At 45.9% G+C, this 22,949-nt stretch overlaps 2 protein-coding genes across 2 annotated transcripts; both read left to right on the top strand.

The window, feature by feature from the left end:
- The first annotated feature begins 843 nt into the window (after nt 1-843).
- LOC136697984 (uncharacterized) lies at nt 844-12,470 on the top strand. Its single transcript, XM_066673362.1, has 8 exons — nt 844-981; nt 2,599-2,958; nt 7,120-7,152; nt 7,259-7,338; nt 7,433-7,523; nt 8,952-9,053; nt 10,379-10,564; nt 11,765-12,470. The coding sequence occupies exons 1-8, from the start codon at nt 948-950 to the stop codon at nt 11,815-11,817; spliced, it is 939 nt and encodes a 312-aa protein (XP_066529459.1). The 5' UTR covers nt 844-947; the 3' UTR covers nt 11,818-12,470.
- Nucleotides 12,471-14,802: 2,332 nt separating this feature from the next.
- rnf150b (ring finger protein 150b) lies at nt 14,803-22,366 on the top strand. Its single transcript, XM_066673345.1, has 7 exons — nt 14,803-15,473; nt 16,770-17,020; nt 17,253-17,324; nt 18,045-18,127; nt 19,482-19,578; nt 19,810-20,014; nt 21,222-22,366. Exons 1-7 carry the CDS (start codon nt 15,041-15,043, stop codon nt 21,320-21,322), a joined length of 1,242 nt encoding a protein of 413 aa, XP_066529442.1. The 5' UTR covers nt 14,803-15,040; the 3' UTR covers nt 21,323-22,366.
- The last annotated feature ends 583 nt before the right edge of the window (nt 22,367-22,949 follow it).

The following is a 22,949-nucleotide window of genomic DNA, read 5'->3' as shown; positions in this document are numbered from 1 at the left end:
AAACTGCAGTAAAAACAGGAATCTGTGATGTGTGAATTCTACTGGAATATAGTTTGACAACAAAACGACACAAAAGCACAAAGCAATGTTGTCACAGAACAACTCGGGCGTATTCTGTAAATTTAAACACATTCAGAATCTGACGCCAGCAACACACTCACGCTTGGGACGTAATAAGTTATAGTTTCACAGTGGCTCACAAATGTCAGAAGTTGTTATTGATGCGGAGGCATACTTTGGGATTTTGGAGTGACATATGCTGCCACCTGGGTCTTTCCCGGGATGTCCATGGTTATTTCAACCGGACGATGCCGGGCCGCATTCTGTACTTGCTACAACAGAGTGTTCGTATTTAGACAATTATACTGAATTAGTCAGACACAAGTGTCTTTGTGCATCTTTGTGGTTTTGTCATGAAATAAATAATTAAATAAAGAACTCACACAACACAGAAATAAACTTTTCTGGAAAGGATATTGGTGCCATTGAGATATAAATAGTCGTTAAATCTACAAGCTACAAATGTTCCTGCCCACGGTGTGTGTATGTTACAACGTTACAAAGTGCTAGCATTAAGAGCAGGCCTGACGGTTCATTAGTAAACTGAGAGATAGAGGCATGGCGTGCCTCAGGGTTCAGTACTGGGTACACCTGCGTTTGATAACAAAGGTATAAGTGATGCAATCTGACCAGCAGAGTATGATACGTTAGCAGCTGAACAGAGTTTAGGTGGAGGAGTTTGTTCTGACTTCCTCTGAAGGGTTTGGAACGTTGTGCATGCTGTGTGTGTGTGTGTGTGTGTGTGTGGCATCCTGTTCCAGCTTGCGGTGTCAGACACGATGATGAGCGTTGTCACAAAGGCCAGAAGGGAAGGTAGAAGTGTGGTGTAAAAGAGGCGCCTGTAGGTTCTTTCTCTTCATCTCTTTTATTGTTACCGAAGTATAAAGATGTCTAAAGGCCACGTCTTTCTGCTCGTCCTTGGTAAGTTCCCCTTGAGGCTTCACAGATCTGAAATCCATTTTTATTCATTAATGCGGTGCTGAGGTTTTAAGGTGCTGTTGAGGGCGCGGGGTACGAACCCTGAGGACATCAGACCAGAGGCTGGAACACGTTTAAAAAGTAGTTTAGAAGATAATATGTCGATAGCATCCTGTTTTTCTTTTGATCAGTTTATTATTAACAAACTTTAACTCTGGGAAGCGCTTCTTTCCACTGACAGAACCTTTGGGTTCTTTTATGGTTTGAATATTGGCAGATTTTATTAAACCTCTGCAGTGTTTTAATGAGAAATGTCCTCTTTACTGATTAGATCTTTATCTTTTTTAAATCAATCTCCACTGCTCTATTGTGACGACTGTGAACTGGGATCAAACTTAACACTAAACACTCGTTCACCAGAGGAAGACGTCCTTCTATGATCTCAGTTTACAGTTCTCAAAAGCAGTTATTTGATTGTGTTAAACGTGAAGAAAACCTGTTCAAATCGGTTCTGTTTAGATTACTACAACTGTACGTCTTTGTAGACTCTTCACCTCACACACTTTCTCAGTAAATATCCTCTCAAACACATTATTGTGTGTTTGTAACTGTTTTAAAAAGTGTTTAATAAAAAGGTAAAACTGAGTAAAGCTGTTGAGATAAGAATGAAATTGAAATAAAAACAGTAACTAGCCACATATCGGATTGAAAGCGCATGCCTTTGGGGCGGCGTGGAGCAGCAGCGACTTTTCAGCAACATACAGAGGGAGGGGAAGGTAAATGTACGAACAACTCGTCTCTGAGGCACTGTGGATTGTTTCTATTGGTCGATTCGAATTGTGTTTTTAACACAGTACAAAATGCCAACTGGGTTTTCAACAAATTTTTTTTAAAAATGAGAAAATGACTTAAAAACAATGGAGAAACAAGGCTTTTGTGTGAGAGAGAGGTGATGTACTAACTGACTAACTACTTTAATAAATATCAGGCCGTAAATCTTATGTCAAAGTTATGTTCAAATTACTATTCGGTTTCTATGATGTGAGCGTGGGGACTGTGAAGCTCACACATAAGTAAATAACCTCTGCTTCTCGGAATAACTCACCCCCACCCTCCAGCCGTCCCCTGTTCTCCTTCTTGCTATTCGTGCCCTTTAATGTCTCTTTATGAGTTTAACTTTAATTACTGTCTGAGCTGAAACCGACGGAGGACACGGGGTGATGTCTGTTTCTTTCCGAGAAGGTCTTACATGAGGTGTTTTCACATAGCTGTGAGGATTTGATGGCATTCAGCCGCATTATCCTTAGCGAGGTCATGTGCTGACTTTGGACGATTGGTTCTCGATGGTAAACACCGCTCTGTCTCGCCCCAGAGGTGTTGAGATGAGCTCCTGCACATCGGAGAACATGGCTCCACTGCCCACAGACACTCAGCTTTGAGAATAGCGTCCAGACGTCCAGCGCTGTTCAGGGGGTCCAATAAAATAGTTTTGGGAATGGAGTGTAAATGTGAAAAGGGACTGGATTGTTTCAGTGATCTCTCTCTCTCTCTCTCTCTCTCTCACTCTCTCTCTCTCTCTCTCTCTCTCTCTCTCTCTCTCTCTCTCTGTGTGTGTTCTAGTGCCCCTGCTGTGTGTGTGTGAGGAGAAGAATGAGGCTAACCTCACTCTGTCTCCAAACAGCACCATCACCAGCACCACCCCCACCCCCTTAAACAGCACGGCCAGCACCTCGCAGTCACAACACACCCCTGAGACACACCGTGAGGTCCAAAATGGTTCTGCCAGCAGTCCAGAACCAGAGAGGTTAAATATTACCTCCGGTGATTTTAACCACACTGACGAAAATTTACCAAACTCCAACGAGACAGAGTCAGGTCCTAGTCCTGATTCTACAGCAATAACCACACCCTCCCACAGAGAGACATCTACAGAAACCAAGATCTCGACTGCTCCCGGAACCAGCACTGCTCTCACTACAGGTAGGACACAGCCTGCTGCACTGGCCTGGTTTCACTGATAGAAACTCTCTGAGAGCATTTACACGCCATACACCCAGCTCTGTGGACATTACTGCTCTCAAACACACACACAAGCCCTGTTACACAAGGCCACAAGAAAAAATACCTCTGTGTGTGTGTGTGTGTGTGTGTGTGTGTGTGTGCATGTGTGTGTGTGTGAGTGTGTGTGAGAGTGTGTGTATGCGTGTGTGTGTGTTTATGAAAGTGTATGTGCAGATATATGCATTTGAGTGTGTGTGTGTGAGTGAGTGTTGTGTGTGTGTGTGTGTGTGTGTGTGTGTGTGTGTGTGCGTGTTGAAAGTGTATGTGCAGGTATATGTATTTGAGTGTGTGATAGCATGTGTGTGTGTGTGTGTGTGTGCGTGTTGAAAGTGTATGTGCAGGTATATGTATTTGAGTGTGTGATAGCATGTGTGTGTGTGTGTGTTGAAAGTGTATGTGCAGTTATATGCATTTGAGTGTGTGATAGCATGTGTGTGTGCGTGTGTGTGCGTGTGTGTGCATGTGTGTGTGTGTGTGTGTGTGTGTGTGTGTGTGCGTGCAAGTGTGTGTGTGTGTGGTTTTGCCTGCGTTAGTCCACTGCTCTACTTGCAGTTTCAGATGGAGGTGTTTAGGGGCTGTCCAACACCAGCTCACAGTCATAGATGCACTTTCAAAATCAGCCAATCACAGTCGAGTAAAGCTGCCTTTGGCCTTTAACTGAGAAGAAGAAAGAGAAACAGGAGAAGAACAACGCAGATAAAGACTCACACTCTGTCATCAATCATTTCAAGACTGAATCCATGCATTACACCCCCCCCCCCCCCCCCACGTCAGAGGACTGTTTGTAATTTATTATTATTTATAAAACATTAATGATGAGGGAGGCCAGGGAACAAATAAAGAGGGTCAGAGCAGGGTTTAAAAAAAGATAATAAATTATTACATAAGACAAATGTATAAAAATAACAGGAGAAGGGCTTAAAGGTGATGTTCACGACTGTAAAAATGTTCAGAGGATGTTTTCTCACGGTCTCTCTGCTGTTCTCCAGTCAGTTTGTGTTGTGTGTGTGTGAGAGAGTGTGTGTTTTAATGTGTTCATACAGTGTGTATGTAGTTGTTTTGAAGGTGGTGAGAGACAGAGTTAATCACTGGGATTCAGACTGAATCACATCAAAGTGTTTTTGTTTTTGATTGATGTAGATATTTTTTTTCCATCGCTTTACAATCCATTAGTAACTTTTTCCAGTGAGTGATATCTATGGTGTTTTTTGTTCATTTCCAGTTGGTGAGGATAGTCTTCATTGGCGATGGTTAGAGAGTTAGAGAGTGGCCGATGGTGGCTCCTAACAGAGACATGTGCACTCAGGGTCGGGGTGAACAGCGAGTGGCTCATTATCTTTTAAAGGAACAGGCGCTGAAAGCTGCAACCAATGACAACCAGAGTCTCTCGGATCTGTATGTGAGCCTCTGACTAGTCTCTCAACTGAGATAAGAGCATATTGTGAGTAAACAAGAAGTGTACACAGTATTAATGTAGCAGTTCCCGGTGGTTATTACAGTTGGAGTGTAATTATATGAACTCTGTGGCTGGGTAAGAACCTCCCTGTGTGCCGTCTTTAGCTTTGTATGTGAAGTGTTGACCACAGACACAGGAACCCACAGATTCCGTTTGAATGAGTGGGTGAGCTTCTTCATCCTCCACTGCTTTTGTGTCACAGTTGAATAGAAGGGGAGGGTTTCACAGACAGAAAAGACACAGCCTTTTCTTAACGCTGGAGTATTTTGCGCTCTATCATTCGGTCTGGTCCCAGGGGCTCTGGGGGAGTCCTTTCCGCTTCTTGGTTTCTTCCTTTTGGTTTCCTTCTCTCTGTGCTAGCTCCATGTCCTTTCAGACCCACGGTGTTGAGTCATGATCCTCACAGTGGGAGGGAGGATGGACCCAAACAGCTGTGGATGTGTTTAGATGTGACTTGTCTCTTTCTCGTGCAAGTGGATTTTCCTATATTCCAGACACTAGCCAGGTCTCCTTCAGTCACAGGCTGCTGCCAACGTCTTTGGGCTGAACACGTTGAGTTTGACTTGACTCTCGTGGTTCAGAGCGAGGCGAGTAGGGACTAAACCGTGGCGTGTAAACCTTGCAGAGCGTCCAGAGAGAGTCGTCACTCTACGCCACGCAATGCAGACGACCAGCACCAACTCTCCATCTGTAAAATCTCCAGCTGCAGCAGAGATCACGTTTGTTTTTATCCGACTCACGACGGCAGCTCGTAAAATGACGCCGTGGTCTTTTGAAGAGGTTCAAACGCTCCTTGGATCGGTGGCCGACGAAAGAATCCAGCGAGAGCTGGACGCTGCAACAAGGAAGGAACAAACTCTATTGATCTGTCTGAACTGATGACGGAGCTGTGTTCAGTCCCCAACAACAACAACACGCCAATACACCATGAGTAAACACCGCTCAATGTTACTGCCGCCGTTGTTGTGGTTTCCAAAGCCCGCTGTTCCCTTAGAGACGGGGCTTTGAGACGACACCCGATACATTTCTGGGGGGAGCTGTGGGAGTGGGAAACCAACCAGGAACCAATCAGAGAGTAGAGTCCAGTGGAGTTGGGAAATCCCAGACTCTGGAAAATTGGAAACCTGGACGGATAGAAATCCTGGTGAAGGAAACTCCAAACAGGGAGGCCTTGCCCTTAAGAGCGGGAATACCACAGACCCAACAGAACCCAATCTTAAAGACAAACGTCAACTTGCCAGATGTTGTATATGAACCGAGGTTGCTCTGCTGGTAGAGCTTCTGTCCGTGATGCAGAGCAAACCTGGGTCGTATGTCACCTCACATTGCCTTTTGATCACTGCACATTCAGGTTCTGAAGGAGGCTGCCAAGAATCTTCTCGATTAAGAGTGTAATACCACCATGTTCCTCCATGGAGTTTCCCCTCAACAGGGGTTTTCACCTTTCGACTGTCTGAGTTTCAGTGTTCCTCCGAGTCTGGGGGGAGTGTGTGTCTGTGTGTGTGTGTGTGTGTGTGTGTGTGTGTGTGTGGTGGGGAGAGGGTCTCTTGTAAGGTTTGTTTGGGTCGGGAGCTTCAGACATGAACCTGGCCGAGGTCATGATCTCGTGGTGTGAGTCTCAGAAGACGGCTCCTGAATTCTCAGCACTTCCAGCCTGGAGAGATTCACGAGTTCTGCTTTGATTCTGTTGTTTCTGACGTTACGCTTTTGTACGGCAGACCGACTCGGTGTTGTTTGCACTTCTGCACGGTCGAGTGTTTCCGTCGTGTGTCTGTGAAGGTGCAGCAGCCTCTGTGCCACATGAAACAATACGCCACGCTCTCGAAGCCTGCGACTTCCTGGAGCTGCAGATTTTCAGAGACAGGAAACAATAGAGAATAGCGTTCAGGTTTGTTGTCTCTGTCTCGCGAACCGTAGACGTTCAGTGTCACAAAGGGCCTCCTGTGGCTGAGGGAGGGGGCATGTGAAAAACTGATAAATATTAATAAATGTGTGAAAAATAGCTAGTGGACCACGTCACCTTTAATAAACCTTTGTTAACCGCCAGTCACACATCTCACACTCTCTCTCACCTCTCCCTCTGTCTCTCTCTATCTCTCTCTCTCTCTCTCTCTCTCTCTCTCTCTCTCTCTCTCACCTGTCTCTCTGTCTCTCTCTCTCTCTCTCTCTCTCTCTCTCACCTGTCTCTCTGTCTCTGTCTCTCTCTCTCACCTGTCTCTCTGTCTCTGTCTCTCTCTCTCACCTGTCTCTCTCTCTCTCTGTCTCTCTCTCTCACCTGTCTCTCTCTCTCTCTCTCTCTCTCTCTCTCTCTCACCTGTCTCTCTGTCTCTCTCTCTCACCTGTCTCTCTCTCTCATCTGTCTCTGTCTCTCTCTCTCTCTCTCTCACCTCCCTCTGTCTCGCTCTCTCTTTCTCTCTTTCTCTCTCTCTCTCTCACCTCTCTCTCGCTCTCTCTCTATTTTTCTATCCTTCTGTTTTTTATACTCTGTATGTTGGTGTATTTTTGTGAGTCAATGTGAATATAAGATTAATAATAAATGTAATAACCAATAAATGAAGTAAATGAGAGTTCTGTAATATGAATCTGTGTGTGTGTGTGTGTGTGTGTGTGTGTGTGTCTGGCAGGAGGAAAACCTAATGGAACCTCCCAGGCCATAGGTGAGTTCTCTTTCTCAGTTAATAAACCTAGTTGAAACACAGTGAGGCTGAGACTCAGTGCTCTGTCGTTGCCATGGAGACGTGACGAGTGTGTGTTCGTTTGTAGGAGTGATCTTCCTCATCCTCATCCTGATCATCATCGTCGCCCTGGCCTTCCTCCTCTTCGTTCTGTGGAAGAAAGGGAGGGTAAGACCACATCCAACCAGAGAGACATAGTGGTAACCCTTTATTACTACAACTGACACTGTGTGTGTGTGTGTGTGTGTGTGTGTGTGTGCAGAGCTATTCCTTTGATCTGACCACCACAGGAAATGATGACACCCCTCTGCGGAGTATGGAGCACGGAGGAACATTCGAACAGACCGGCAAAGGCAAGAACAGATCTACAACCTCAGAATATTATTATTATTATTATTATTATTATTATTATTATTATTACATCTATGGATGCTAAAGAGACATATTAAACTGTTATGGAAAAATCCCTGCTCCAGGGCATGTTCACATTAATGTAAGGATCTGGAGCCCACCAACCCACACACTGTGAAACAAGACCCCAGTCAGTTTTCTATGCGCTGCCCAAAACGAGTCGCTCTGATTCTGTTCTGCTTCTGACGTCAAGTGCAGAGACGTTAGAATGGCCCCGCCCCCTCGCCTGAGTCTGTCCAATCACAGCGCTGGACCCGTGTTTATGTGAGATCGCAAAGACGAGGTTAAACTCAGCAAAACAGACACAACGAGCGTAGAGAAATAAGAGCACTGAGTAAAAACGGAGAAGAAAGAGAACAGAGTGAAAACGGCTAAAAACCAGAGCTTCTGCTCCTCGCTCCTCACTGCTGTGCGCTCGGGGTCGGGGTGAACAGCGAGCGGCTCATTATCATTTAAAGGAACAGTGAGCCTTTACCCTGATCTCCAGCAGGTTGTGGAAGTTGTTTCCCACTCCGACTGAGATCTAGTTTCAGATGTAAACTCATACGGGGGTGAGGTGCCTTGCTCAAGGGAACCTCAGCTGTGGATGTTGAGGGAGGTGATCGTACTGTTTCTGTACTCTCCCTGCCCCCAAATTTGCAGCTGCTGTATATTATCGTGTTATAAAAAGTGCTGTCAGAATTAATGCGCTAATGCATGTTAACACACATGCTAGTTAATCATTTACCAAATTTGGCCTCAACTTCCTCCCACAATCCCCTCCTTTTACAGAGTCTAGTGACGTATTGTCAGTTTTAATTCTGATATAAACTCAGTCACTTCTGTTGAGTTCAGACGGTAGAAAATAGTATCTAAGGTGGATTTTATTTATGGTCTCTCTCTCTCTCTCTCTCTCTCTCTCTCTCTCTCTCTCACACACACACACAGCCTGTTTCCATGTTTGAGCCAGGAACTGCGCTGTAGCATTAATTTTCGCTGTTAAATCTGTGTTGAATGTTAAATCTGTCCCTGAATTTATTATATTTTTTTCTGTCAAATTTAGAGTTTATAATTAAAATAAACTGGTTTCCTCTTCAGTTTTTCTACTAAATCTAATTAAATTGTACTGATATTACTCTGATTGGTTTATTCACATTTAAATAACCATTATTAAAGGCTTCAGTCTTAAAGGACAATGTGATTAATCGTAATTAGATCATTAGATCATTTTTACCAGTCGTTAATGATGTTATTCTTCAAGGACCCGAACGCGATGCTAAACTCCGAATGATGGACAGATTGTAGAGTGCTTTGTTCTTCACTTCACTGTAGAACTGATTATTTTATAAGTGAGAGTTTGTTTCCTGACGCCTCGCCTCTTCTTTGTCCAGAACTGACGTCTTTAGACAGTGTTCACGAAGAGAAGCCCCACGACCTGAACTCCACGGCTAACGGATGTGCAGGAGACACGCAGAAGCAGCCAGAGTCCTTGGGTAATGGCACATGGTGTTGATTTAGGTCCTCAGTAGATGTGATGAGTGATGAGTGATACTCTGAGATTTCTGTGTGGTTTTATAACGGTGTGTGTATAAATGGCTTATTCTTCTCACATGTTCATTCATCTAATACGTAGTAAACTGTGTAGAGTTGTTCTTTGTAGATGTTTTCAGACAATGGTTTTTGCTGTTTCTGAAGCTGAGATCTGAGGTGTATGCAGTGTATCTGTGCACTCTTGACCCCTGGTGAATCTGATTTAGGAAGCCTTCACCTGAGCAGCGATCGCAAGATTATTTCTGACATTTGCATTTGTTCTTTTCATAAACCTCTGAGGTTTGGTTAATGTTTTTGCAAAAAGAGACTGCCGTGCTTTCAGAGCATAAACATCCGCCCTGTGGTGCAATACCAGCCCACCACAGTAGATGGCGATAATGATATCGGTGTCACAGGGGGAGGGGCGAGAGTCTGAGATGAGATCTGCACTCAAACCCAAAGAGTGCCTGTGTGTTTCAGAAGGTAACTAGCACTACTCCCCTCTGTGTCGTTTACTGCACCTGTCTACAGGCCAGTTCATGCTCTGCTTCAAATCTGCACCACAAGCAGCTTGTAGGTGCCGCGTAGACTTGGACCCTACCCCGTAGCCTGATATGCACCTCCCCACAAATGTAACAAAAGTGATTGGTCCACATTCGGATGAATATATACATCAACCTGAGGAGAGATTAGCCGAGGAAGTCCAGAAATATGAACTCCTCCACACTGCAGACTCTCAGACAGCAGCTAATTCATGGCGAGGGGTTTCCTCCGACATCCGTTTGTACGTCACGGTGAGAATGAAGAGGTGGACGAATGTGAGGGACACACACCCAGTCACCTCTGAAATAAACTCGCTCTGAGGAGTAGGGAGCCAGCTGTGTATTTCTTTCTTTCTTGGCACCGTATGTAAAAACTAAGCTCTGTTTCAAATAGCACACTATTCCCTACAGAGTGCACTTCACTGTTTTAAAACAGTGTACACACAGTCCGCAAAATGTTAGACTGTTTTTAATGTTTTACATGTTTTTATTTTCCCAAAAATGCATTGTTTGTGTGCTAACCCCGGTATGGTATATGACCTACACTACGCACTACATACGGTGGAGAAAGATATTTGAGATTCAGGATTCAGCCCTAGTGTTTTATAGTGGTGGTGTAATTGCTCACAGAGGCATACGGCAGGGTGTAGACTGCACATGGATTCACTGCAGAAGCAGTAACTGATCTTAATGAAAGCCATTCTCAAAAGACGTCTTTCTCCCTCCGCTCTGCTCTCACCCTCCAGAGTCGCAGAACGTTCCGGAAGAAGACAGCTTCAGGTCCGACACGAGTCTGACTCCGCCCATGAAGAAGGTGGAGTTTAATCTGGATCTGGACCTGATTGGTGGAGAACCCGAGCTGATGGAGTGTGCTAAAGGAGAAAGTGGTGACCCGGCGCAAAACGAGAACAACAACAACCTCTCAAACTCCGGTAGGTCCATTTCTACAGGCACCACAGTCACTATTCTGCACTGAGACTAACATCACGCCCTCAGTTTACCTCCACACGTAGCAAACAGTCTTTATAAGAATAGTTATTCATTATTTTTACCTTTCTTCTGAAGTGTAGGTCCATGAACAATGTCCCTGAATGAAGGGGGCCATGTTTAAAACAGGTTTAGTGCAGAATCTTGGACACATCCGAGTCACTAGGTGGCAGTGTGATGGCAGAGTGATGTTTCCCAAATCCAGATTAATCCTGAACCTGTTTAAACCAGATCCCAAAGGTGACAGAGGAACAGATAAACATTTGACAATATTCTGACAAGGATTAAGCAACGTACTTTTACATCTAAAATGTAAATAAACCACTAAAAGACCAGACGTAATGAAGCACTGTCATTTATGTGGAGTGTGCTTTGTACTCATCGTTATTATTTGTAGTTATTGTACGTTCACTAAGAGAGCTCCCAACCACTGGTGGCGCTGTTTCACTGCATACCCTCAAACATTCTGTTATTTCCACAAAGAAAGGCAAAGAAGAAGAGTTTTCTGTTGGCGATAGCTTCACACAAACACTGCTTTTATAACTTTCTCATCTCTGCATTAATTCTTCAGGCCGAATTTACAAGATTTAGGGGAAAATATAGGTCTTTTTCACTCAGGGTTCCCAGATATTAACATCTCTTTCATACAGAATTTACAAACACTTGGAATGTTTTTTTAGTAATGTCCATTTTCACCATGACGTCAGGTCGCGTTTGAGATATATAACATATATATAACATATAATATATAAGTTATAACAGGCTTAATTCATATTAGAATCTATTACAAAGTGGGATATATCTTTATAAATTGTAAAGTGTACTGTGTGACTCTTAGTAGAGCTGCAGTACACAACACTTAGACTCTTACACTTTGGTAGAATTAAAGTACAATTTTATAAACTATAAAGTGAACCAATTTAGTCCCATACAGTACTGCAATAGTACAATTACAAGTGTGCTACCAGTACATTCACATTTGTAAACTTACTACTAACAAATACTTGGGAAAAGGAAAAAAAAAAAAAAATATATATATATATATATATATACATCTGTTTAGTGGGATTACGTGTGTGGTTTTTGAACTAGGAGCTGTGGGTGAGTGTAATGTGTGTGTGTGTGTGTGTGTGTGTGTGTTTCAGGGACCAGTGCTTTGAACTTCTTCACTGAAATTAACCTGGACGAGCCGCAGTAAAAAGACTGTAATCCATTGACACCCACCTGTACACATTCTCCATCGAACTCCACTGCCTCCTGACGTTTTGTACAGTGTCCAAAGCTCCACACGCTTCACCTTGATGTTTTTATTAGTTCATTTATTAATTTTCCTCACATTGTAAAATATACTGACTGCATGTGTTATTCTGATTTTTGTAAAAATTATTATTGTTCATTCAGAGCCCAATAAATCAACAGATTCATGTTTAAAGCTGTTTTCCTCATCTGCGAATGTAGATTATCACCTGGACTGACCCATCGCACACAGGGAGTGGTTCAGTTCTGCTCCAGCTCCTGCCTGGTTCTGCCCCTTGGCAATGATTCACACCTGCGGCTACTCAGAGACTCACTAATGCCTCTTTTGTGCTTAGTTATACCTCCATGACTCCACTTGGATATTTCTGCTTCTCCATTAGGTAAATTTTGTCCCTGAAACTGGGTTCTTTTTTTAGCCCCAAACTCACCATCTGTAAAATCTACAGCAGAGATCAGAAAGTGATTGTTTTAAATGACCAAAGTGTGTTTAATGGCCCTTGGGCAATAGTTTGAGGTACGGAGTCAGGTCGGGAGGGACCTGGTTACAGCAGCAGGGTATCACTATGGACTTTTGGTCATTTTTGGGTGAAGGGAGCTTCACATATCCAACTTTGAAGACCCTACGTTGAAAGATCAAGAATTAAAGGCCTAAAATACCTTCATAATCTCAAGAAACTTTGGTAATAATTTACAGTAAAATGACACTTAGAGTCACACAACCAGAGGGCATGGAGAGGAAATATGTTTTTGACCCTGGTTTGGTGCCGGTTCTCAGAACCCACTCATACACTCTTAGTCTTTGGTGTCAGCTTTACAGATGTACACCGAAGCCACTCATGGGACAGGGCAAGTTCATAGGACCATCAAACTCGGGCCACATTGTTTACTCATGGGGGCGCACAACACTTCTAGGTTTTCTGACCCTGGCTCAAAATGTCCAGGACTTGCGGCCTTCTCTATATGCTTCAACTTTGGCCTAGACCCCCAGGCTTTGACCCCTTAAAACATACACACAGGGGCCCTGTGGTGCGGGGCGAGGCCTGGGGGTCCCAAAGCTCTGGCCATGTCATCGTCTCATGGGGAGTTACCCGTTTGAGAGGCCTCGTCTCAGAACATATAGGTTTAAGACAACGTGGGACTCTAGGAAACATCACCAAATGGTCCCATCTTCTCTGTGAACACTGCCACATTCATGATCTTTGCGCCACCTTTTGGTCAAGTTTGGAACATTCAGTTTTGTAAATTAAAAAGTGCTGTAGTGGTGCCCAGGGCTGGGAGCTCAGTGTGGTTATCCCAGCATGCACTGCAGGTCCCCGGTTTGAGATAACTAAGTGGTTTATGTTGTTCTTGACTGTGTGTGTGTGTGTGGTGTTGTGTTCTTGTTTACTGTGTGTAGTGAACTGTGTTGTTGTTTGTGTCCGCTGGCGTGTAGTGCCCTTAAATCTCACTACACAGCAAGCTCAAATACTGCCTTGTTCCCTTGTGCCCTTTAAAGTGCACTCAATAAAGAGCACTTGTTAGCATTAAAGCTGTGTCTCAGTACCCCCCTCTGATTACGCCACAGGGCTCACGACATGGCCCTTGGCTGGTGACCTGTAGGTGGATGGTTCTGTAGGGCCGCACCCTCTCTGCGTGTTTTAAACAGCACATTAAGCAGTGGAGCACAAGTGCGCATGGGGGCAGGCTGGAGACAGATATGGGGACCCTGTCCCAAGTTTATTAATGTGTTGGAGACACACAGAACTCACCGTCACGCAGAAATCTGGACATGTGCTTAACTCCATCCATCCATCCATTATCTGTAACCCTTATCCAGTTCAGGGTCGCGGGGGGTCCAGAGCCTACCTGGAATCATCGGGCGCAAGGCGGGAACACACCCTGGAGGGGGCGCCAGTCCTTCACAGGGCAACACAGACACACACACATTCACTCACACACTCACACCTACGGACACTTTCGAGTCACCAATCCACCTGCAACGTGTGTTTTTGGACTGTGGGAGGAAACCCACGCAGACACAGGGAGAACACACCACACTCCTCACAGACAGTCACCCGGAGCGGGAATTGAACCCACAACCTCCAGGCCCCTGGAGCTGTGTGACTGCGACACTACCTGCTGCACCACCGTGCAGCCCTTGTGCTTAACTCTAATAATGTAATTTAGAGTTTACTAACACTTTAAACATTTTCACAGTGGTGTAATACAGAATGGGTGGGGCATTTTATTTTATTATTTTAAACGGGGTGGGGCCAGTTCCCATGACACTGTGCAGGTTTCTGTAGGCGCCCCCTACTGTTGTTTTAAAAAAATCTTCTTTTAATGTCATCAATTTCACCTCTATTTCTATTAATCTTCAGAGGTTTTCCTTTAATTTTAGTTTTTAAACCCCCCCCTCCCTCCCCTCACGACGCTGCCCGTCTGTGCCCTATCGGGGTAACCCTGGGGTTGTGCCCCTTCCTTTAACACTTTGGTCACGTGGGTTCATGTCATGGTTTTGCAGAGTGAGGTCTAAGCCACTTTTAAGGCTTTAGATGCTTATTTTCTTGGAAATAAGCTCAGAATATGGGGTTTTAAAAATGAGAATACAGGAGTTATTATGCTTTTAAACGATGATGAGAAGGGGACTTTTACAGAGCTTTATTTACAGCTGATCACGTGACTTGAACTAATTTACTTCTGATTATAAAATGTAAGAGAACTGAATAAAACAACACCATTTCATACATGAGGCAAAATAGTAAATGTTATTTATCATTGGTCTTATTTTATTTATTTATTTATTTATTAGTAAATAATTAAACTAAGCTCCAGTCAAACACACACCTAAAAAAATAATAATAATCACTAAAAATATATTTTTTGTCGTATTTTTACCCTGAGTGACGTTTCAGTCACGTGTCAGTGACGCAGTGACAGTCCACCGGTCACGTGACCGTGTTGTTTTGAAGCGAGGGTCTGCCGCTGCTCGGAGAAGTCGACCCTCACAAAACAAAACAAACAACACACAAAAGCAACTACACAAACAAACAAACAAACAGAAGCATGCCCGGTGAGCCCCGCGCGACCCCGTAGTCTCGCGAGGAGGAGCCCCGAGCCCCGCGCCGTGACTATGGCCTAGAGACCCGCGGCGGCGGCGCTCGAGACCGCGGGCTGCGCTGAGGATGAGGACGTCTGTGTCGCTCGCGCGGCTCCTCGCGCTCTTTCCCGCGCTGCTCTGCCTCGCGCTGGCCGCCGACCGCGAGGAGTGGTACACGGCGTTCGTCAACGTCACCTACGTGGACCCGGAGACCTCGAGCGTGCGCTCCGAGCGCAGCGAGTGTGGCCGTTACGGCGAGCAATCGCCTAAGCGCGAGGCGCGCGGGCTGCTGGCCGCCGCTGCGGAGCCACGCGAGCGCCACGCCTGCCGCCCGGGCACGCGCTTCGCCCTACGTGGGGCTGCGCCGGGCGCGTGGATCGCGCTCGTGGCGCGTGGCAACTGCACCTTCGCCGAAAAGATAAAGCACGCGGCGGCGCAGAACGCGAGCGCGGTGGTCGTGATGAACAGCAACGCGGGGGCGTCCAACGGTAACGAGACCATCACCATGCCCCACCCGGGTAAGTATGTACACCGTGGGGGACAAACAACTGTTGACACATACAGTGTGGGGACCTGTGTCTTTTACAAAAAGCATGTCCCCACAACGCACATCACTGCAGTGGATAGGGGTGGGGTAGTAGGGGTTAGGGGTAGTGTATAAATAAATGGGGTAGGGGTTAGGGATAGTGTAGTAGTAGATAGGAGTAGAGAGTAGGGTAGTAAGGGCTAGGGGTAGTGTAGTAGTAGATAGAGGGTAGGGGTAGTGTAGTAGGGGTAGGGGCTAGGGGTAGTGTATAAATAAATGGGGTATGGATTAGGGATAGTGTAGTAGTAGATAGGGGTAGTGCAGTAGGGGTAGGGGGTAAGGTAGTAGGGGTTAGGGGTAGTGTAGTAGGGGGTAGGGTAGTAATAGATAGGGACAGGGTAGTAGTGAATAATATTTGGATCACAAAGACCACATCAGGAGTAGAACCAGGTTCAGAACCCTCCAGTGTTCACCTGGTTTACAGTAACACTCCACAGCTCTGATCTGAGACAGAGAGGGGGGCTCTGTCTGTGCCACAGCCTTTAATCAAAACTCAAAGAGGAGGACGTGTGGACATCTGTTTTCCTCTCCTCCTTTCAACTGCTGGTTCAGAAATATGCAGAGCCCCCATCCCTTCGTCCCCCATCCACCATCCCCTCAACCCCACCCCTCCCCACCTTCCCCTCCCCTCCCCACCCGAGAGGAAAAGATGTAAAGTCTACTGCCGCTCTGTGGGAAACACTTGTGATGAACAGATCAGAAAAAGTGCTGCACGACTTCACAACAACTCTCTCTCTCCCTCTCTGTTTCTCTCTCTTTCCCTCTCTCTCTCCCTCTGTCTCTGTTTCTCTCTTTCCCTCTCTCTCTCTCCCTCTCTGTCTTTCTTTCCCCCCTCTCTCTCTCTACCTCTCTGTCTCTCTTTCCCTCATTCTCTCCTTCCCTCTCTCTCTCTCTTTCTCTGTCTTACTGTCTGTCTTTTTTCTGTCTCTTGCTCTCTCTCTCTCTGTCTCTCTCTCCCTCTCTCTCCGTTTCTCTCTCTCTCTGTCTCTTTCTCTGTCTCTTGCTCGCTCCCTCTCTGTCTCTGTCTCTCTCCCTCTCTCTATCTCTCTGTCTCTCTCTCCCTCTGTATGTCTCTCTCTCTCCCCCCCTCTGTGTATGTTTCTCTCCCTCTCTCTCGCTCTCTCCCTCTATCTCTCTCTCTCTCCCTCTATCTCTCTCTCTCCCTCTATCTCTCTCTGTCTCTCTCCCTCTCTTTCCCCCTCTCTCTCTCTCTCTCTCTCTCTCTCAGGGACGGGGGACGTGGTGGCGATCATGATCCCGGAGCCTAAAGGGCGGGAGCTGGTTCTGTTGTTGGAGCGGAACATCACGGTTCACGTGCACATCACCATCGGGACACGGAACCTGCAGAAATACGTGAGCCGCACGTCCGTCGTCTTCGTCTCCATCTCCTTCATCATCCTCATGATCATCTCTCTGGCCTGGCTCGTCTTTTACTACATCCAGAGGTTCCGCTACGCCAACGCCAGGGACCGCAACCAGGTGTGGAAACACACACACACACACACCCACACACACACACAAAGCAGTGTTCTCCCCCTGTGTAAACAGCCCCTGTTCAGAACGCCCGCTTTCAGCACCTGTTCCTTTAAATGATAATGAGCCGCTCGCTGTTCACCCCGACCCCGAGCGCACAGCAGTGAGGAGCAAGGAGCAGAAGCTCTGGTTTTTAGCCGTTTTCACTCTGTTCTCTTTCTTCTCCGTTTTTGTTTAGAGACGACTTGGGGATGCAGCTAAAAAGGCCATCGGGCAACTCCAAGTACGGACGATCAGGAAAGGAGACCAGGTGAACAACACACACACACACACACACACACAGACCTCAGTGGTGAACCGTCATTAAACACGATCTGAATGAAGGTAAACGTTTGGCTTTAATTCAGTTCAGTGTCAGTTCAGGAATCACAGCTGTTTTTAATGAATATATTTTCTGATTATTTTACTTTTACTTGTTTATTTCTGTACATTTTTCAATTTCTACCGCACTGACTTTGACTTTGAAGTCTGATGTAAACACTGAGACAAACCAGTGTCAGACCGAAGTGTAAAGGTCAGTGTTGTATTAAAAATGACTTGTTATTTTATTTAAAAAGTAATAAAAATGAAGTAGAATTATAATGAAATATGTGGATAATTCATAAGCTACATTCACGACTCTGACACTGCCTCCATCTGTAACTCGTCTAAACCCAAGAACAGAACGAACCCATCACAGTCTGCTGCAGCTGTGTCCTGATGGAGCTCAGAACCACTTCATTTCTCTGTGAATAAAATAACAGTTGTGATTTTTAATACGACACTCAACAGTGAAACGACAGAAGAGCGGAGGACACTTCAGTTCTGAATTAAAACGACGTGCTGTGTTTATAAACCTCTAATGTGTCTGGACCCAGCGGTTTGTGATTGTGTACAACTTATTATCATTTAGACTTCATGGATTCGTGTGTGTGTGTGCGCGTGTGTGTGTGCGCATGTGTGTGCGCGTGTGTGTGTGTACTTTTTCCAGGAAACGGAGTCTGATTTCGATAACTGTGCTGTGTGTATCGAAGGCTACAAGCCTAACGACGTGGTGAGAGTTCTACCTTGTAGGTAAGGAGGCAGATACTGTTACACACACACACACACACACCCTTGTACACTCCCTGTACTCTGTGTAACTCCTAAAGCTGTGGTCAGAGTAGACTTTCCTCAGTGAAAGTCTGTGAACGAAGGCCTGTTTATTGTAAAAGTATTGGGTTTAGTTTTAATGCGTTTGTATTTGGACACCTCTGATGTCTAGAGTGAAGACAGCTTTAGGATTGAACCAGTAGTATTTCTTTAGCTGTGTCCCAAGCACACATTTAACTCTCACTAGTGAATGAGTGAGTAGTGCACACTGTAGTTAAAAGTTGAGTGTAATAAAATATCCTCAGGGCGCACTAAGGCCCAGTGGGTTTTTGAGGAAGGTAACGATGGACGCCACTGTCCCACAATCCAACAGGAACGGCAGGAGCTCCTCACATAACCCAAATATTTCACTTCACAGACTATAACCTAATGCCACTGCACTCAGGCAGTGCCCTAAAGGTTAGACTGAGGGACATGAAGAAGCTTGGACTGAATATAAAGTGTTTCATGTTTCAGGATGCAGTGCAGAGACCGTTATGACATACACTGTGCACTATGCAGTGTGGAGAGAGATACTTGGGTTTCAGTGCGTTGTCGTAGCAACAGTTCATCACATCCTGTAGCATGTTAGTTTGCTGTACTCTAACCTGGCTAACTCATAAAATGAAGGCTAATACTTAAGTACTGTGTAGTATTAGTGTGTTGTACACAATTGGGACGCAGCCTTGGTCTACTGCCAATATCTTAGCAATTTTAAAATAAACTAAATACACTTGAGGGCAGCACGGTGGTGCAGCAGGTTAGTGTCGCAGTCACACAGCTCCAGGGGCCTGGAGGTTGTGGGTTCGATTCCCGCTCCGGGTGACTGTCTGTGAGGAGTTGGTGTGTTCTCCCTGTGTCCGCGTGGGTTTCCTCCGGGTGCTCCGGTTTCCTCCCACAGTCCAAAAACACACGTTGGTAGCTGGGTTGGTGACTCAAAAGTGTCCGTGGGTGTGAGTGAATGTGTGAGTGTGTGTTGCCCTGTGAAGGACTGGCGCCCCCTCCCGGGTGTATTCCCAACTTGCGCCCAATGATTCCAGGTGGGCTCTGGACCAACCGCGACCCTGACCTGGATAAGGGTTACAGATAATGAATGAATGTATAAATACACTCGGAATAGCTTTAAAGACAAATGTGACTGTTGTTTCTGAGACGTGACACATACAGACGGACCAATGAAATTTGATTCTAATTATTGAACAGTAGCACAGAGGGCTTTTTTCTTCTCAAAGACAGTAGATAGCTGCTGATAGCGAAGTCTCCCCCGTAACCCCCGCTCTCCTCTGCTCTCCTCCAGGCATCTGTTCCATAAAGGCTGCGTGGACCCGTGGCTGGTGGATCATCGAACCTGCCCCATGTGCAAAATGAACATCCTCAAAGCCCTTGGCCTCACGGTAAAGACCTGGAGTGAGGGGCTTGGGTTCAGTTTACACTGCAACTACAGGGCGATTGTTAGAACAAGGGCGAATCCCATGTCACGTTAGTGACTCTAACACTAAGCCCTACCCCTCCATTTTGCCACTAAGATCACCGTCTTGGTTTAATTTAGTTACAACAAGGGGTAGGTGTAAGGATAAGGAATGGGACAGGGCCCACGTGTTCATTGTGTGTTTACCCTCCTCCAGTCCAGCGCCGAGTGTTTGGATGAACTTCCTCTGGACTACGACCTGGCGGTGGGAGGCGTGGCCCTGAACGCCATGGTGATGAGTGATGATGTCATGGGCGGGGATGCTGCGGTGGGGCGGGACCCTGGGGTCCGGATGGTGGGTCTCCCTCAGGTCCTCTTCGACAGTGAACCCCTGTCAGACGACACCATGGCAACGGAGCCCAGTGAGTGTCGCGTCTCTGTTAATGTTTAAATTATATTTTTGCTGTCGTATGAAATGGACTTAAATAAATGAACCTATATTTATCCAAGTGAAGTATTTACAGTATCTCACCCCAGCCCCAGCTTCCCTGGAGAAGACTCTGACTCGACTCTGACTCTCTACTCCTGCTGCTGGAGTCGATTCAGACTCTCGAATCCAGACTCTGACTCTCTACTCCTGCTGCTGGAGTCGATTCAAACTTTCAAATCCAAACTCTGACTCTCGACTCCTGCTGCTGGAGTCGACACAGAATCTTGACTGTAGACTCTGACTCTCTACTCCTGCTGCTGGAGTTGATTCAGACTCTCGAATCCAGACTCTGACTCTCGACTCCTGCTGCTGGAGTCGATTCAGACTCTCGAATCCAGACTCTGACTCTCGACTCCTGCTGCTGGAGTCGACTCTGACTCTCTACTCCTGCTGCTGGAGATGATTCAGACTCTCGAATCCAGACTCTGACTCTCGGGAGTCGACTCAGAATCTTGACTGTAGACTCTGACTCTCTACTCCTGCTGCTGGTGTCGATTCAAACTTTCGAATCCAGACTCTGACTCTCGACTCCTGCTGCTGGAGTCGACTCAGAATCTTGATTGTAGACTCTGACTCTTGACTCCTGTTGATAGATTCAACTCCGAATATCAACTCTCAAATCTAGGTTCTCTCCTCCTGCTTCTAGAGTTTACTCTGGCACTTGACTCTCAAATCTAGACTTTGACTCTCGACTCATTCTGCTAGAGTCGACTCAGTCGAGAGCCACAGCTCCAGACCGGACAAACATGACCCTGTCCTCAGCTCAGCTCACTCACTTTAACGCCTCGACCCTCAGAGTCACTCTCTAGAGTTGACTCAGACTCCCCGACCTCTCAGGGTCAAAGAATCGACTCTTCTGGATTCAACTTCTCAGCAGGATCCTTTGGGATCAACACAGAGTAAAAAATCATGAACATCGCAAACACTCGATTCAGTCCTTGACAGTCACTGAATTATAGACATTTTCCACTTTTAAAAGCTGTGTTTGTGTTTGTGTTTGTGTTTGTGTTTGTTTGTGTTTGTGTGTGTGTGTGTGTGTGTGTGTGTGTGAGAGAGAGAGAGAGAGAGAGAGAGAGAGAGAGAGAGAGAGAGAGAGTGTAAGTGTTACCTGCTGTGTTAACACACTGCTGTTTCCTCAGGTGAGCTCCAGCCAATGGCGAGCGGCGGTTCTGAAGTGTCGCTCCTGACGGGAGCGGGGCACTTAGACGTAGACACCCCTGTGGAGGATGTCAAATGCTGACTGCGTTACGGCCAAACCTCGGACACCCAGAACGAGTTGCCATCTGGCAGCGGGATCGGGTAACCATGGAAATGCCCCCCCCCCCCCCCCAGGTGGGCGGGGTGTACATCCTGAGCCAATCGGACGGAGCCTCGAGTGGAATCTCTCAGCAAATGACATCACTGCCTGCTGCACTCTGAATGTCCCTCTCTCTCTTTCTCTCTTTCTCTCTTTCTTGTTCTATCTTTTCTCTAGCTCTCTTTCTGTCTCTGTCTTTTCTTTACTCTCACTTTCTCTATTCTTGTCTTTCTCTCTCTTTCTCATATATCACTAAACCCAGATCTGAGGGATATTTTCATGTCTGTAGGATCCACTCCGATCCATTTCCCCTTTATGTTTGAGTGCGCACTTTTGAGTGTACACTACTACACTACACTGCTTCATTCTCAGCAGACAATCTGTGTCGTTCGGCTCGACAATCAGACGCTGTTTTTTTTTTTAGTTTATCCATTCCTCCACAGAGTCTCCTTCCATCGCATCTTTTTCCAGATCCCAGAGGAGCTCGGAGAAACGCTCCGGTCCAAAACTGATCCCGGAACAGAAGAGAGCAGTGTTTATTTTTCTACAGACATGCAGCGGAAGTTGCATTCCAGAGTATTGATGAAGCTCCAGAAGTATTGACCTGCCATCTGTTTGTGTGTGTGTGTGTGTGTGTGTGTGTGTGTGTGTTTTTGTCGGGGTGGTGGACTCTTGGAGGTGTTTACACACTCAACTCGTTGCTCACGTGAGAAGGTGTTGGACTTTTCCAGAAAGTGCTCTTGGCCCCGGACTCTGCGGACCACACCGTGACGTTTGACTTTACAGCATGAAGCAGCAGGGCCTTACACCGGCGTCTGTACTGAAGTCCTCTCTGTTTAAGTTTGTAACACGTGTTCTTCCACATTTTAATCTTGTTGTATATTGTAAATAGAAGTGTTTTGTCGCCCTGATCCTCCTCGTGGAATCCCTTCTCCCTCTGTTTCACTGTTTTCCTTCAGCACTTTATCAGTTAGAGGTGAAAATACATTCGAGAATTTGATAAACAGGTTGTGGTTTTGGTTTTTCTCTCTCTCTCTCTCTCTCTCTTTTTCTCTTTATCTCTCACTCTCACTCACACACACACACACACACACTTTTCCAATTTTACTACAAAAAGTTTGGTAATTTTTTTTTTTTACCAAATGTACTACAAGATTAACACTAACCCTAAAGTATACATTACAATGTAATGATTTATATTGTGGGGACCAGCTGAAAGTCAACTCCCTCTCGCTCAATCTCTCTCTGTCTGTGTTTCTCTCACACACACACACACACACACACACACACTGTAAGACATTGCTGTGTATATATATATATATTATAGCAATATCTCCCACATAATCAGGAAGTGAAGTCCAGCACATGGTAGAAGAGTCATAGCAGAAATAATGGCCTGTTTTAAACTGCTGGAGTGTGATGTGTTCTCCCTGTGTCTGCGTGGGTTTCCTCCGGGTGACTGTCTGTGAGGAGTGTGGTGTGTTCTCCCTGTGTCTGCGTGGGTTTCCTCCCGGTGACTGTCTGTGAGGAGTGTGGTGTGTTCTCCCTGTGTCTGCGTGGGTTTCCTCCG

This window comes from Hoplias malabaricus, chromosome 5 (assembly GCF_029633855.1).
Source record: "Hoplias malabaricus isolate fHopMal1 chromosome 5, fHopMal1.hap1, whole genome shotgun sequence".
NCBI classification, from domain to species: Eukaryota; Metazoa; Chordata; class Actinopteri; order Characiformes; family Erythrinidae; genus Hoplias; species Hoplias malabaricus.
This window is presented reverse-complemented; position numbering and strand designations above follow the sequence as displayed.